Source organism: Heteronotia binoei, chromosome 21, assembly GCF_032191835.1.
Source record: "Heteronotia binoei isolate CCM8104 ecotype False Entrance Well chromosome 21, APGP_CSIRO_Hbin_v1, whole genome shotgun sequence".
NCBI classification, from domain to species: domain Eukaryota; kingdom Metazoa; phylum Chordata; class Lepidosauria; order Squamata; family Gekkonidae; genus Heteronotia; species Heteronotia binoei.
This window is the reverse complement of record NC_083243.1, coordinates 193,739,773-193,755,972: the sequence shown is the minus strand read 5'-3', so window position 1 is coordinate 193,755,972 and position 16,200 is coordinate 193,739,773. Positions and strand designations below refer to the sequence as shown.

Below are 16,200 nucleotides of genomic sequence, written 5' to 3'. Positions count from 1 at the left end.
ACCGTGTTGAAGTTTGAGAACTCACTGACCTTACATTTGCTCTCTAAAATCAGGCACAAGATAGTTTCAACACACTGGTTCAAAAACTGAATAGGTATTTATTGTTCCAGAAGCAAATTGTTCTTTTATACATACTTAATACATTTTACATATGCTCAGTATTTAATTTTTAAGGACTTTTCTCCATGCCTAATACTTAAAAGTTCTTTCTTTTTAAAAAGATGATGGAAGATTGTTTGTTGAAGAAAATAGAAATCAATGTCTCAGAAGCAGAGAAACGAACTGGACGAAATGTCATGAACATACAAGAAACATTCACAGCTTACCTGGTGGAAACAAGGTGGGTAAAATAAATAAGGAATATATTACCTGATTGATTCTTGACTAGTAGTATTCAGGGCCAGTTCCAATATAAGTTCAGAAGTTCATACTTATACCTGTACTTTGTGTATGTGGGAACATGCAAATGAAGGACCATACATGTTAACCCACTTACAGATGAACCATTCAAGTGAGGCCAGTAAATAGTTCCCTAGGCTGTTTTTGATATGACTGGAATTATTTCCACTGGAAGTTCACTTTGGTGATAACTAAGATGAGTTAGCGATCTGATTTAGATGTTTCAAGACTAGACAGGCCCATGGGTTTGTTTCTAAGAGGTAAATGCAAGCACTCAACTTGACACTGGGGACAAAGTTAAAATATCCCTTTAATTTATGATTTTAAAAACCTGTCAGGTTTAACAGAATGTATACTAGGCAGAAACCATTCTGAAAATACAAGTAATAGTAGGTAACAAAATAACAATAGTCAGCTAAGAATAACTAAAAACTGGATTACTTACACAAAAAACACTTGCTTCTTTAGTTGTGAGCAGTTCCGTGAAATCAATCAATTAAGCGGTTTGTTAAAATTCTCAAAGATCAGAGGAGAGGAAGCTGCTTCTGTCTCAGGCAGCCTTCCTCATTTCACAGGCTGCCACATTCCATGAAAGTAATTTTCTTGTGTAGCTGCCAGCCATCTAATCATGCTCTCTTCCTTGAGCAGTGAACCTGTCAACCAATCAAGATTCCCCCAGCTATTTAACATTACTAATTTGAGAAAAATTATGGAGGCTCCCAAGGAAGGGGCAAAGCCTGTGGCTAGATGTAATTAAGAAATGAGCACATTGCTTTTGATAGCTTGCCGGTCAAAGGCCTACCATGACTTACTGGCTGAGCCAACCTGACAAGCCAAAACATCAAGTTTTCTTCTGTAAACTTGTCCACTATACTGCTTACCCCCAATTCCAATTATTTATGAACAAATTCAATAAGATTAGTACCAATATGGATCCTTGTGTGATCTCTCTACTCACTTCCTTCCGTTGTGAGCTGTCTATTCCTAGATTCTTCTTCCTATCATGTGAAGACCCCCATCCTCTTATCCTTTGATTTCTAAACTTACTCAGGAATCTTTAGAAGATACTTTGTCAAATGCCTTTTTGAGGTTCACGTATATAATGTTGACTGGATCAACCTTATCAACATGCTTGTTAACCTGCTCAAAGAACTCCCAAAGGCTGGTGAGGCAATTCAGAAGTTATGCTGATTTTCTCCCGGCAACCTTTGTTCCTTGACACAGTAAAATAAAAACTGTGCATCACATCCTTCTAAAGGACTTATATCATAAACTAGGAATATGGCTCATTGTGAGGAAAAATACAGCGGGCTCTAGAAAGAGGCTCTGAGTGAGTGCTCTTCCCACTCTTGCTGTCTTCCTACCCACCCACCCACATGAAGGCATTCACTTCCTTGGTGAATCCAATTTTCCCCTCCAACTACCACCTACCCAAAAACCACTTCTTCCTCTCAACTACCTCTGCACTCTTGGCACTCTACTATTTCCCCCATCTGTGACATTCACTCACCCCCACCTTTGTTGTCTGCCTATCAACCAACCCTTGGCCTTCACTCGCCCTCTCACCTTTGCTGTCTTCCCACACACCTTGCAGCTGAAACGGATGGCGTTAGCAACCTAGTTCCTTCTCAGCCAACCATCAGCCTACCTTTATCTTCCCCTCTGACTTCAGCCTTCCGTCTCCTCACTCTGTCAGGACCCCCCTGGTACTTAGTAAATAGACTTCAAATTCTTGTAAAGTTCCATTTATTTTAGAATCCAGGTAAGCACACTCAGACAGGCATTTTGAGTCAAATCTGAAGGTTTGAAGAGAGACCCAGGGTAATATAGGGTTAGGAATTGCGAAGCACAACCCCCTGCCCCCTTTGCCCAGACACATTTACTTTCACAACGATTCTTCTCAAGCACTCTCAGGCTTGGCCCAAGGCTGCCAACTTGGATACATTCTGTTACTAAAGTGCGCTAGACATAATACAAGCTGATGTGCATTGAAACATACTATGGGAATGAAGGAAGGGGGAGGGAAGGGAGAGATAACAGCACAGTGGAATGTGAAACACTTCAGCAACACTTTGCAAGGCACTTACAGAAAATTTAACTAATTTATGGCAAGGTACTTGACACCCTTCCTGCAACCTCTACCTAGGAAAAGAACAGTATTTTTCTGCAGTGAGGACCAAAGCACCTTACATCATTCTCCTGTCCCCCTTTTGATCTGCACAACAGCCCTGTGAGGTAGGTTAGGCTGAAAATCTGTGACTGCTCGGTAATCACCCAGTCAGCTTCCACAGCGAGAATTTGGGTCTGGCAGGCTCTTATCTGAAGCACTAACTGCTATATCACACTAGTTATCATATGGGGGCTGTTGCTAAACAGAAAAAGCAGCCAGACCTAGAATAGCCAACCTCCAGGTGGAGCCTGAAGACCTCCTGGTATCAATCAATCATATTTATTTCAGTCAAAGACCAGAACAGCAATAAAGACTTCCTGGTATCACAACAACTGAAGTTCAGACAACAGATTTCTCTCCCCTTAGAGAAAATAACTGCTTTGGAGGATGGACTTTATGGTATTATTCAGCTGAGGCCTCTCCCTTTACTGCGATAACCAACCTTGATTGTCTAGCAATAGCCACTGCTTAGCAGCTTCCCCAGTGGCCCAATCCTCATCTGCCCTTGGGCAAGGCTGAGGGGAGGAGGGAATGAGCAAGTGCCAGGAAAGAGGTTGCCACTGTGGCCTCTGAGGAAATGCTCCTGGCGGGCCAGGCCTTGCTGCGTAGTTGCATTACTACCTTCATGCCCTGTCTCTTTGCCATCTCCCTGCCATTGCTGCCTACTCTCTATTCTGAATGCCACAGAGAGTGCGTAGGCGACAGCAGGCAGGAGAGAGGAGTGAACTCAACCAATGGAATGCACGGAATGTGAGTGGCAGTTGACGGGTCGATAGCTGATGGAGTGCACACCACAGCCAGTGGAAGAACTGGAAACTGCCAACATGCTCAGCTTTTTTATACACACACACAGAGGAAGGCCTGCTGTGACCAAAAATACAACGGACACTAGAAAGAGGATTGGCGTGAGTGTCCTGGGGTGGTGAGGTGCTGGGGAAGGAAGGGAAAGATATAGGGCTTTTTTTCCCACGCACCCCCCAAGCCTTGACATCAACACACCCACCATAGCTGTCTTCCCACCCCCTACCAGCCGCCCCATACTGTTGTTGTTCCCCCCCCCCCCCACTGGTTGGCATTTAGCTTGCTCCACCTTGCCCATCCATTGGTATGAATCCCCCCCAAGCCTGGCTTTCCTCCCACCCCTCCTTTGGCATCTTCCCACCCTCCTCCCAGGCTTGACATTTGTTTCTCCCCACAACCTTACTGTTTCCCTATCCACTGTAAGCCTTGACATTAACCTCCCAGTGCTTGCTCCCTCCCCAAGCCTTGGTGTTCATTCCCCCCTTGCTTGCTTTCTACCCTCCCAACAGTTGGCAGTAGTCCTCCTACCCCTTGCTGTATTTCTAACCTCTGTGAGGCTTAGCAATCAGTCTGCACCTTATCCTTGCTGTCTTCCCACCCACCTACACCGTTTTCCCATGCATGGCATCCACTCCCCATTTTGCCATCTTCCCATGCATGCCCCCCCAGCTTGCTTTAGAATCATAGAGTTGGAAGGGACCTCCAGGGTCATCTAGTGCAGGAAACTAATGCAGGCCATCTAATGCAGGAAACTTACAAATACCTCCCCCTAAATTCACAGGATCTTCATTGCTGTCAGATGGCCATCTAGCCTCTGTTTAAAAACCTCCAAGGAAGGAGCGCCCACCACCTCCCGAGGAAGCCTGTTCCACTGAGGAACCGCTCTAACAGTCAGGAAGTTCTTTCTAATCTTGAGCCAGAAACTCTTTTGATTTAATTTCAACCCATTGGTTCTGGTCCTACCTTCTGGGGCCACAGAAAACAATTCCACACCATCCTCTATATGACAGCCCTTCAAGTACTTGAAGATGGTGATCATATCACCTCTCATCCACCTTCTTTCCTGGCTAAACATGCCCAGCTCCTTCGACCTTTTTTCATAGGACTTGGTCTCCAGACCCCTCATCTTCGTCGCCCTCCTCTGGACCTGTTCCAGCTTGTCTATATCCTTCTTAAAATGTGGTGCCCAAAATTGAACACAGTACTCCGGGTGAAGTCTTACCAGAGCAGAGTAAAGCGATACCACCACTTCACATGATCTGGACACTATACTTCTGTTGATACAGCCCAAAATTGCATTTGCCTTTTTAGCCACTGCATCACACTGTTGACTCATGTTTAGCATATGATCCACTAAGACCCCGAGATCCTTTTTGCATATACTACTGCTAAGACAAGTCTTCCCCATCCTATAACCTTGCACTGGATTTTTCCTACCTAAATGCAGAACTTTACATTTATCCCTGTTAAAATTCATTTTACTGGTTTTAGCCCAGTTTTCCAGGCTGCCAAGGTCATCCTGTATCCTGTTTCTGTCTTCTACTGTATTTGTAACCCCTCCCAATTTAGTATCATTGGCAAATTTAGTAAACTTTCCCTCTATTCCTTCATCCAAATAATTTATAAAGATGTTGAACAAAACAGATGCCAGGACAGATCCTTAAGGCACTCCGCTTGTCACTACACTCCAAGAGGGTGAGGAACCATTCACAAGCACTCTTTGGGTTCCATCTGTCAACCAGTTACAGATCCACCTAATGGTAACAGGATCCAAACCACATTTTACCAACTTGTCAACAAGGATAGTATGTGGAACTTTATCAAAAGCCTTACTGAAATCAAGTTAAACGATGTCTACAGCATTCCCCTGATCCAGTAAGGTAGTCACTTTCCCAAAAAGAGCAATCAGGTTAGTCTGACATGAGTTGTTCTTGAAATACCTGTGCTGTCTCTTAGTAATCACAGCCATCCTTTCTGAATGTTCCAGGACTGACTGTTTGATGATTTGTTCTAAAACTTTTCCAGGTATAGATGTCAAGCTGACGGGTTGGTAGTTACCCGGATCCTCCTTTTCCCCCTTCTTGAAGATGGAGATAACATTTGCCTGCCTCCAATCTTTCAGCACCAATCCTGTTCTCCAAGAATTCTCAAAAATAATAGCCAGAGGCTCAAAAATTATATCCTCAGGCTCTTTTAGAACCCTTGGATGCAGTTCATCTGGCCCTGAGGACTTAGTTTCATTTAAAGAAACTAGATGTTTATTTACTACCCCTATGCTGATCCTAGGTTGGAACTTCATACCCTCATTATATGTTCTGTTTTTGCCATGTTGAGCACTGTTTCCCTCACAAGAGAAGACTGAGGTAAAGTAGGAATTGTGCAGTTCTGCTCTCTCTTCATTACCTGTTACAATTTCATTTTCTTGCCCTTGCAATGGGCCTACCATGTCTTCACTCTTTTTCTTACTCTGAACATAAGAAAAGAACTCTTTTTTGTTGTTTTTAGCATCTTTGGCTAGACTAAGCTCATACTGAGTTTTTGCTTTCCTTACGTTTTCTCTACAAGCACTGGTGATTTGTTCATATTCATCCTTGGTTATAAGGCCCTCCTTCCAATTCCTAAAGGAGTCTTTTTTATTTCTCAAGTCTTTAGAGAGCTGTTTATGGAGCCAACTTGGCTTCTTTAGGCTTCTTCCATTTTTTCTTCTCATAGCCATCTTCTATGATTGTGCTTTCAGTATTTTGCTTTTAGGAAACTCTCACACCTCTTGAATCCCCTTCTTCCTAAGTATTTCTGACCATGGGATTTTTATTTTTTTATTTTTATTTGGTCGATTTATATTTTGCCCTTTTCCATACGGGCTCAGGGTGGATCACGGTCATAGTAAAACTGTTAAGATACAACAATAAGTTAATAATATATGAATAAAATATAACTCACGAAATATACACAGGCGGGCAGGCACATATTTCAGGTGAAAACATAATTTTTCGGCTCATAATAGCTTTTCAGCCCATTGTTGGGGAGGGCAATAGATGGTATAGACCAGGGGTGTCGAACTCATTTGTTATGAGGGCCGGATAAGACATAAAGAAGACCTTGTTTACGATTAGGTAGCAGAGATATAAATTTTATAAAGAACACAAACACAAATATATATATATATATATATATATATATATATATATATATATATATATATATATATATATATATATATATATATATATATATATATATATATATATATAAAAACTTAAAACATGCTTAAAATGTTAGCACTCATTAGTCTTAAAGATGCTTTCTTTGTATTTCTCCCATGGGATCCAGGGAACTGGGCAAAGGAAGCTCTGGCTCTTTCCCGCCTTCCCCAGGGCACTAGGAGGGGGAAGAGCCTCAGCCAATAGAAGGAAGAGAGGCTTGGCTCAGTAGCTCTGCTGTGCAATTCAGAGAGCCAGGCAAAGCAAACTGTTCCTCTCCCCTTCCTCCCAAGGGAGGAGCCTCAGCCAATGGTGAAAATAGAGGTTTTGCTCCGTAGCTCCTGTGCAATTGAGCAAGCTTGTAAAACAAGCTGTGATGCAGAAGAAAGCAAGATATAGGGAAAAGGAAGCAGATGACAGCCAGTTGCTCGGGGGCCTGATAGGAGCTCTCCAAGGGCATGATTTGGCCCCCTGAACTGCATGTTCGACACCTCTGGTATAGACAGTAGAATGAGAGGACGTCTGCTTGCCTCAACCAAAGGCCTGGCAAAACAGTTCCGTCTTGCAGGCCCTTTGGAACGGAAGCAAATCCGCTAGGGCCTGGATCTCCACAGGGAGCTGATTCCACCAGACCGGGGCCAGGGCTGCAAAAGCCCTGGCCCTGGTTGAGGCAAGCCTGATGTCCTTGGACCGGGGATGGCCAGAAAGTGCTGATTGACCAATCACAGCAGTCTTCGGGGCTCATATGGGGAGAGGCTGTCCTCTTTTACTCAGTGTAGTTCTAAGTTTATCGAAGTTTGCCTTTCTGAAGTCCAACCTATAAGTCTGGCTACGTGTAACTTTTCCCTTCCCTAAGACTGTAAATTCCAAAATCACATGGTCACTACTGCCCAGGGTGCCCACTATTGCCACTTCTTCAATCAATTCTTCCTTGTTGGTGAGAATCAAATCCAAGATAGCAGATCCCCTTGTTTCCTTCTTCACTTTTTGGAAAAGGAAGTTCTCAGTAAGACAAGTCAGGAATCTATTTGACCTTTCATTTTTAGCACAGTTGGACTTCCAACAGATGTCTGGGTAATTGAACTCTCCCATGATCACTGTATCTCTTCTCTTGGAGAACTTTGCAATCTGTTGTAGGAGTATCTCATCCAAGTCCTCTGCCTGGCTTGGTGGTCTATAGCAGACACCACGATAATATCACTGTTGTTTCTTACTCCTTTTATTTTTACCCAGAGACTCTTCAACTGAGCTGCCATGCTCATATTCACATATTTCCTCACAAGTATATACCTCCTTCACTTTACTCCCACCTGCTCCCATCGCCTCACAGTATCTCTCCCTCCATCACTTCCCCCCACCCAGCCCTTCCCACTCCCCCCCTATACACATCATTGCTTATCCTGGAGTTGCTGCCACTGAGTCCTTGCCACAGCCTGTCTAGGCTTCTGCAGGGGCCCATTAGCTGCTGGTGTAGGTGCTATCCCGAAGATTGTACGTGAGTCTGTACGAAACCAGGGGCCCTGAGCTAGACACTATGGCAGGGTTCCTACAAGCCTTGCTCACCCAGTATGAAGACCCCCTGCAAGAAACCAGAGCCATCACCGCACTACGGGAGATGCAATGGGGTGAAGTCGGTGCGTGAGTACGTGGCTGACTTTAGAGCCAACTTGGCCAAGGTCCAGGGTTGGAGTGAGCTGATGAAGATAGAACAGTTCCAGAGGGGCCTGAACGCGAGCCTGCTGGATTGGGTCCTGCAGCAAGCGTGCCCTACCACGTTGGTAGGGTGAGTGCAATTGGCAGGGGAAGTGGAAACCAACATGAAATGAGTGGCCCTACAGTACCAACTGCAGCAAGGGAGTAAGGGGGGACGTGAGTCTTGGTCAGGGGCAAAGTCAGATGGGAAAAAGGGCCCACCGGCGGGGGCAGCCTCCAAAACTCCCCCCGTGCGCAAGTGCTATCAGTGTGGGGACCCGAACCACCTGGCGGCAGACTGCCCAGAGAAACCTTGAGGCCCCCCCTTGCTCCGAAGCCTCCAATCACGACACCCAAGAGAACCAAGATATAAGGACCAATGGATTCAAATTCTAGCTGTATTTGAAGAAGTGAGCAATGACTCACAAAAGCTCATGCACTGCCACAAATATTGTTAGGTGCTACTGGACTCTTGCTCCTTTCCTCTGATAAAGATTGTAAGCTGCTCTATAGGTTTCTTCACCCCCCTTCATCTGTCTAACTGGGAGGGGGGGGGTCTCTTCAAGTGAAATAATGTGTTGAATTCACACTGGGGAAAAGCAGTGCTAGTGCATCAGAAATAAAGAGGAAATCAACAAAGGCAGCCAGAGTGGGAGATACAATGAACTGGAACTTATGGAACCATAAATGTATTCTAAATATTTAGCCATCTATTTCCTGTCATTAAACAATGGAATCCAATCCAATTCTTAATCAGGGTCTTTTTGAAAGAAAATTAAATCCCAGATAGGAACTAAGAAATCTAATCTTTTTTAAAAAATCCTTTTCAGAATAATCCAAAATAATTTCCTTTTAATTCTCCTTTATCCCAACGTGCCATTCCTTTAACACGCATACACACATGTATGTGTGTGTGTGTCAGAGAGAGATAAGGGGGGGATACCAAGGCTGATTCCGCATTAGCCTTTGCTCCGGCTCCAGCACTGAGTTTCCCCTGGGGCAGATGTTGGTTTCCGCATATCTTGACCCGGGGGGGGGGGCAGTTTGACCCACCTCCAAAGCGGTGTCACCCTGCATTTAGGAGATCGGCAAAATGCGAGACGTTTATTTTTGATGTGGTTTCGGGGCTCGAAATTTATGTGCGGAACTCACGCCAATGCGTTGTCAAACTTCTCGCATCAGTTAAAAAAAAAAAATTCTCGCATCATTAGAACACACCCACATAACTCCACGCCCATGATTCCGCCCAGTTATTTCGTCATACTTCCTTAATTTTACTCTCTTTGAAAATTATCCAATATTTTCCTGAAATAGAGTAATTTTTTTAAACAAATCACGTTTTGTGTTACAACGCGAAAAATATATAATGATGTAACACGATTTTCTTTTACTGAATACATCCCTTGCTTCCACCCACCCCCATTCTTTATGGTATTCCACGTGATTTTGATAATGTGTCATTGCATTGTGATTACTTTCTTCCCCCCTCTGATGAAAATCACTCCTGACTTATAATTTTTTCCCCAAATAAGATCGTTACAACGTAACTAAATAAATAGTGATGTTACACGAACCACTTTAAAGATGCGCGATTGCCACCTTTATCGATTCCCCCCCCCCCCGTATGACCTCAAACGGGAACGGGAATTTGATTCTGTTTATAGGTTTATATTTTTGATAGGTTGGGGAAACTTTCTTCCTTAACCCCTCTGCATAAATCTCCCCCTCCACCTTCATGCATCTGTTTGTAATTTGTTATAGCTTTTAATGGAAGACTGTGTACTTAACATTCAGCATGTGTGGATAAAAATGGTGGATCGCCAACTCAGATTTTCTGGGGCTTAGATAACCTGCCAATGGCAGGGCAAAAAGAAAACACGTGACTTTGCCAGTATTATGCCTCTGGCATTACATTGTAACGCAAACAAAGATGATCGTGTTGTAATGCGAACCTGCATGCATGTTAAAAAAAAAGGGGGGAAACGTATTAGGGAGGGGAAAATTGCTACGATTGTGGGGGAAACTCGGGGAGCAGCAGTAATGCGGAATCAGAACCCACGGAACAGATTGGGAATTGAATCCGGGAGAAATCCTCTAGTGCAGAATCGGGAAATTACACCTGCATGGAACAACCTTGGAGCAAAAGGGAGGCAAACGCCAAATGCGGAATCAGCCCAAGTCTCAAATAAAACATCAGAGCAAAGTGATCTCAATGTAAATTGTGCTTAGCAGAATCCATCCATCCTCCCTCCCTCTCTCAAGAAGAAGGAGAAGAAGAAAAGCTTATACCTGAAACAAAAGAAAAGCTTATACCTGAATTCTCCCAGGCACCTCTCTTTCTCTCCTGGAATGCAGCATGGGATTCTCCACTTCTCCTGGGATAGTCAGTCAGCCAGCTGAGGGTAGGATTTTGGACTGACGTATGTAAGTCTACTTGAGGACACTAGAAGTAAAAGTGCTAGGTTATACTGTCTGCTTTGTTACTTTTAATCATTTCCTTTTCTTTTCAGGTACCAAGCACCATCTTCAATAAATATTTCTTAAGCATTTTAAATTGGTGTCTGTGTGTGCTGCAAATTCATGGTATTCAGGAACCCTGTTGTAATAGTGTAATGTTTCATTTTTTTAATGTGTTTTAATTTTATCTGGCTACTGGTGTTCTTTTTTTTTTTTGTCAATAGCCTCTGCTGACAGGCTGGCGTTGGCTGACAGCTGAGATGAGTCTGGAGTGGCGATATAATTGTGACTAAAATAACAAATAGGAATTTAACAATAAGATTAACGCTAAAATTGATAATAGATAGTTTTGTTACAATTTACAGAGCATATTGGAGTTCTTGAAAGTATATGTAGTCCTTGTTTAATCTAACACTGACATAGTGGTTTTGTATATGGGTAAGATACATTAGGACACGATTGCATAAAAAAGACTGTCAAAGCACTCAAAAGAAAGAAAACCTTAACAGCATTTTGAAATTTTTCAAATAGCAATACTAGTGAAACTCAGTATGAGTAGTAGTTGTTTTTCCACATTTTAGTAGCCAGGACAATGCCACTTCAAAGACCACTGTAATAATCTCTCAAGCAATCTTGTATGGTTCTGAATTGTGACTTTTGTATTGATTATAATATTGGTTATAATATTATATTGCTGTGTTCTGCTGTATTTCAGGGCTGTGGAGTTGCAGGGTGAAGGTCACTGTTCCCCCCCAGATTCTCTTTGGAGACGATACAGTGAATTTGAGTTGCTGAGAAATTATTTGCTAGTTAACTATCCTCATGTCATTGTTCCCCCATTGCCAGAAAAACGGGTAAGAAAACTTAGCAACTTTATCTCATTCTGTTTTCCCCATCTCTACCTTCATGTGTTAATCCAAAACTGCATAATTGTTCCATTATTGGTCCAGTCAAGCAAATAAATTAGGGTTTAACATTATGAAAATCTCAGCTTTCAGGTTGTTGTTTTTTTAAAGCAAGCTTTTAATTTTAAAGCAAGCTTTTAAGTGGGTGGCCAATACTTACTGAAATATCAGAGGTCAAGCTAGAGCAGATTTCTGGTTGTCTGAGCTGAAGGTTTCAGTGTTGCTGAATTAATTACTTTAACAAGTGTGTGGTGTATGTTCAGTTCAGATGTCACACAAAAGTATGGTTTAATTGAACAAACTGATTAGTGTGATCATTTTGCTAATTATGGTTGGGTTTGAGCAGGGGTGTCAAACATGTAATCCAGGGGCCAAATCAGGCCCCCGGAGGGCTCTTATGAGGCCCCCGAGCAACTGGCTTCATCTGCTCCTTCTTTCTCTTTCTTGCTTCCTTCTGCATCATAGCTTGCTTTGCCAGGCCTGCTCAATTGCACAGCAACCACAGAGCAAAACCTCTATTTTCTCCATTGGCTGAGGCTCCTCTCTTGGGGAGAAAGGGGGTGGAAGGGAGAGCTTGCTTTGCCAGGCTCTCTCAATCACACAGAGCTACTGAGCCAAGCTTCTTTTCCCTCTGTTGGCTTAGGCTCCTCCCCCTTCTGGTCCCCCGAGGAAGCAAGGAAAGAGCCAGAGCTTCCTTTGCCCTGTTCCCTAGATCCCATGGGAGAGATGCAAAGAAAACACCTTTAAGACCAACAAGTGCTAATATTTAAGCATGTTTATTTTTAAAAAATCCTTTAATTGTTTGTCTGTCTTTTATAAAGTTTGTATATCTGCTGCCTGGCATTACATTTTATGACACACATGGCCCAGCCCGACAGGGTCTCATTAATGTCAATTCTGGCCTTCATAACATATGAGTCTGACTCCCCTGGGTTAGGGTGTGTCAGGATCTGAAATTGTGATTTGAAGGTAGTCTTAACCTCGGTTTCTCATGATATGCAAATATGGACATCCTGGTTTATACCTCAGTGCTACCCAACAGGGAATGGAACATTATCTGGGATTCGTAGTGTAGAGAAATGCCATTTTGGCTGGTCTTTTCCTGGGAATTGGCTGGAGGAGTCAAACTCTGGAAGCAGACTTTGGGGCCTAGTCTCCTCCCCCCCCCCCCCCCCACTCCTGTCTGGAAACAGCAAATCTTTATTGTGGTCTCTGTGCAGTCCCACACATGGGTCTTGCCTTCGGCAACGGATACTTCGGGGACTCCAATAGCTCACTAGGAGCGTCTTTCTTGGTGTCACTTCCATTTTGCTCTGGGGAACAGGCATTGACTGCGCATGCCTGGAGCGACCGGAAGACACACCTCCCACCCAGTTTCTTCCTAACCGCTGCCTGGACAACATCTACCTCACTGCGTTCCTCTTCTTGGTTCGTTTTCTCCTTTGTTTCATGTGGTATCGTATTTCTTCTTTGTTCTCTGCCTGTGTCTTTCTTCCTTTTCATCTTCCTTCATCCCTTGAAAAAAAGAAAAAGAGGCCCTGTTATTGCGTTTTCTTTGCCCTCTTTCCCCCCCTTCCCCCTGCCCCTTCCCGGAGCGTATGGAAGAGAAAACAACTTGTAAAAAGTGCCTGAGGTGTGGGACTAAAATCCTCACGACCAACGGACATTCCCACTACTTGTTTTGCCTGGGAGAAGCCCATAGAGTCAAATCCTGCCTTCATTGCACCAACTTCGGGAAACAGGTGTGAAAAAATCGAGCAGCAAGACTTCAGAGTTTTCTCCTTGAAAATCCCTCCTTGCGATGCCTGCATCGACTTCCCGACCACCTCCCCCAGAAAGAGCGGGAGATTCAGCTGCGTCGGCCGCTGTTCAGTCACTGAGAAAGTATAAGCCTGACAAGGGAGCTTTCCGCCATTCTGAGACCGGACATAAGTTAACAAACATGGTTAACAAACAAAGTAACGGAAGCTGTAAAAGGTAAGAAGGACTCCTTAAAGCGGTGGAAAGCTAGTATGAGTGAGATTAATAAAAGGGAACACAGGCTGTGGCAAATCAAATGCAAAACTGTGATCAGGCAGGCAAAAAGGGACTATGAGGAGCATATTGCAAAATACATAAAGACCAACAATAAAAATTTCTTCAAATATATTAGAAGCAGGAAACCAGCCAGGGAGGCAGTGGGGCCCTTGGATGACCAAGGGGCCAAAGGATTACTGAAGGAGGATAGAGAAACGGCTGAGAAGCTGAATGCATTTTTTGCCTCCATCTTCACTGTGGAAGATGAGAAGTGTTTGCCTTCTCCAGAACCACTTATTTTGGAAGGGGTGTTGAAAGACCGGAGTCAGATTGAGGTGACAAGAGAGGAGGTCCTACAACTGATAGACGAATTAAAAACTAATAAGTCACCAGGTCTGGATGGCATACATCCAAGAGTTCTAAAAGAACTCAAAGTTGAACTTGTGGATCTTCTGACAAAAATATGTAATCTTTCATTGAAATCTGCCTTCGTTCCTGAGGACTGGAAGGTAGCAAATGTCACCCCCATCTTTAAAAAGGGTTCCAGAGGAGATCTGGGAAATTACAGGCCAGTCAGTCTGACTTCAATACCAGGAAAGTTGGTAGAAACCATTATCAAGGACAGAATGAGTAGGCACATTGATGAACACGAGTTATTGAGGAAGACTCGGCATGCATTCTGTAAGGGAAGATCTTGCCTCACTAACCTGTTACATTTCTTTGAGGGGGTGAGCAAACATGTGGACAAAGGAGACCCAATAGATGTTGTTTACCTTGACTTCCAGAAAGCTTTTAATAAAATTCCTCATCAAAGGCTCCTTAGTAAGCTCGAGAGTCATGGAGTAAAAGGACAGGTCCTCTTGTGGATCAAAAACTGGCTAATTAATAGGAAGCAGAGAGTGAGTATAAATGGGCAGTCTTCGCAGTTGAAGACGGTAAGCAGTGGGGTGCCGCAGGGCTCAGTACTGGGTCCCATGCTCTTTAACTTGTTCATAAATGATTTGGAGTTGGGAGTAAGCAGTGAAGTGGCCAAGTTTGCAGATGACACTAAATTATTCAGGGTGGTGAGAACCAGAGAAAGATTGTGAGGCACTCCAAAGGGATCTGTTGAGGCTGGGTGAGTGGGTGTCAACGTGGCAGATGAGGTTCAATGTGGCCAAGTGCAAAGTAATGCATATTGGGGCCAAAAATCCCAGCTACAAATACAAGTTGATGGGGTGTGAACTGGCAGAGACTGACCAAGAGAGAGATCTTGGGGTCGTGGTAGATAACTCACTGAAAATGTCAAGACAGTGTGCGATTGCAATAAAAAAGGCCAACGCCATTATTAGGAAGGGAATTGAAAACAAATCAGCCAGTATCATAATGCCCCTGTATAAATCGATGGTGCGGTCTCATGTGGAATACTGTGTACAATTCTGGTCACCGCATCTCAAAAAGGATATTATAGCATTGGGAAAAGTCCAGGAAAGGGCAACTAGAATGATTAAAGGTTTGGAACACTTTCCCTATGAAGAAAGGTTAAAACGCTTGGGGTTCTTTAGCTTGGAGAAACGTCGACTGCGGGGTGACATGATAAGAGGTTTACAAGATTATGCATGGGATGGAAAAAGTAAAGAAAGAAGTACTTTTCTCCCTTTCTCACAATACAAGAACTTGTGGACGTTCGATGAAGTTGCTGAGCAGTCGGGTTAAAAAGGATAAAAGGAAGTACTTCTTCACCCAAAGAGTGATTAACATGTGGAATTCACTGCCACAGGAGGTAGTGGCGGCTACAAGCATAGCCCGCTTCAAGAGAGGGTTAGATAAAAATATGGAGCAAAGGTCCATCAGTGGCTATTAGCCACAGTGTGTATATATATGAGGGTCCCGCAGAGCAGAGCAGCTAAGTTTATTTTCACCCTACTGTTCTCGGCCAGTGGGGCCTGGCGTGGATTTGGAGGGCTGCTGAGATGGTGGTCTGGAGTGTGGGTGTGGCTGAACGAGGCCGGGCGACGAGCAGAGCCGGACGGAGCCGAGCGGAGTTGGAGGAACCCATTCGGCGAGTGGGCACTGGGTCGCTGACACAGTTGGGCACCGGGAGTGGAGTGCTGACGGGGAGATTGATGGAGATGGCTGGGCTCCCTCTATTTGGGGCTCGGGCAAGGAGAAGGACCTTGAAGCAACCATTCTGGCGCTGACGAGCTCAGAGGTGGAGCAGAGGTCTATGACAAGCTGGATGAACTCACAAATAGAGCTGTGGAGCCTTACTGTGTGGCGGGGGAGCACGAGGGGGGGGCCTCTATCCCCCCCCCCCGGGTCTGCCACGCTACACGGGGAGAATATTGGACTCAGGCTCGCTCGCTCTATATGTGTCACCTGCATCCCACCCTACACCCTGCTGTACGACCGCTACACTCAACTCTGCACTTTTACTCTGCACTTTACTCCGCACTTTACTCCACAGTTACATCGTAGAGACTGCATTTTAGCCCACTACTACATCAGAGAAAATTGGGGACCCTGCTTTTCATACAAATTGCAATTGTAGAGAACTTTACATCTACCTTATCTACATCTA

At 44.1% G+C, this 16,200-nt stretch overlaps 1 protein-coding gene across 1 annotated transcript in view; it reads left to right on the top strand.

The window, feature by feature from the left end:
• Positions 1–220: 220 nt before the first annotated feature.
• Positions 221–16,200, top strand: part of SNX4 (sorting nexin 4) — a 130,771-nt gene continuing 114,791 nt past the window's right edge. The window contains exons 1-2 of the mRNA XM_060261816.1: positions 221–340; positions 11,435–11,573. Of these exons, the coding sequence (XP_060117799.1) occupies positions 222–340; positions 11,435–11,573 (258 nt within the window). The 5' untranslated portion in view covers position 221. The remainder of the gene's footprint in view (positions 341–11,434; positions 11,574–16,200) is intronic.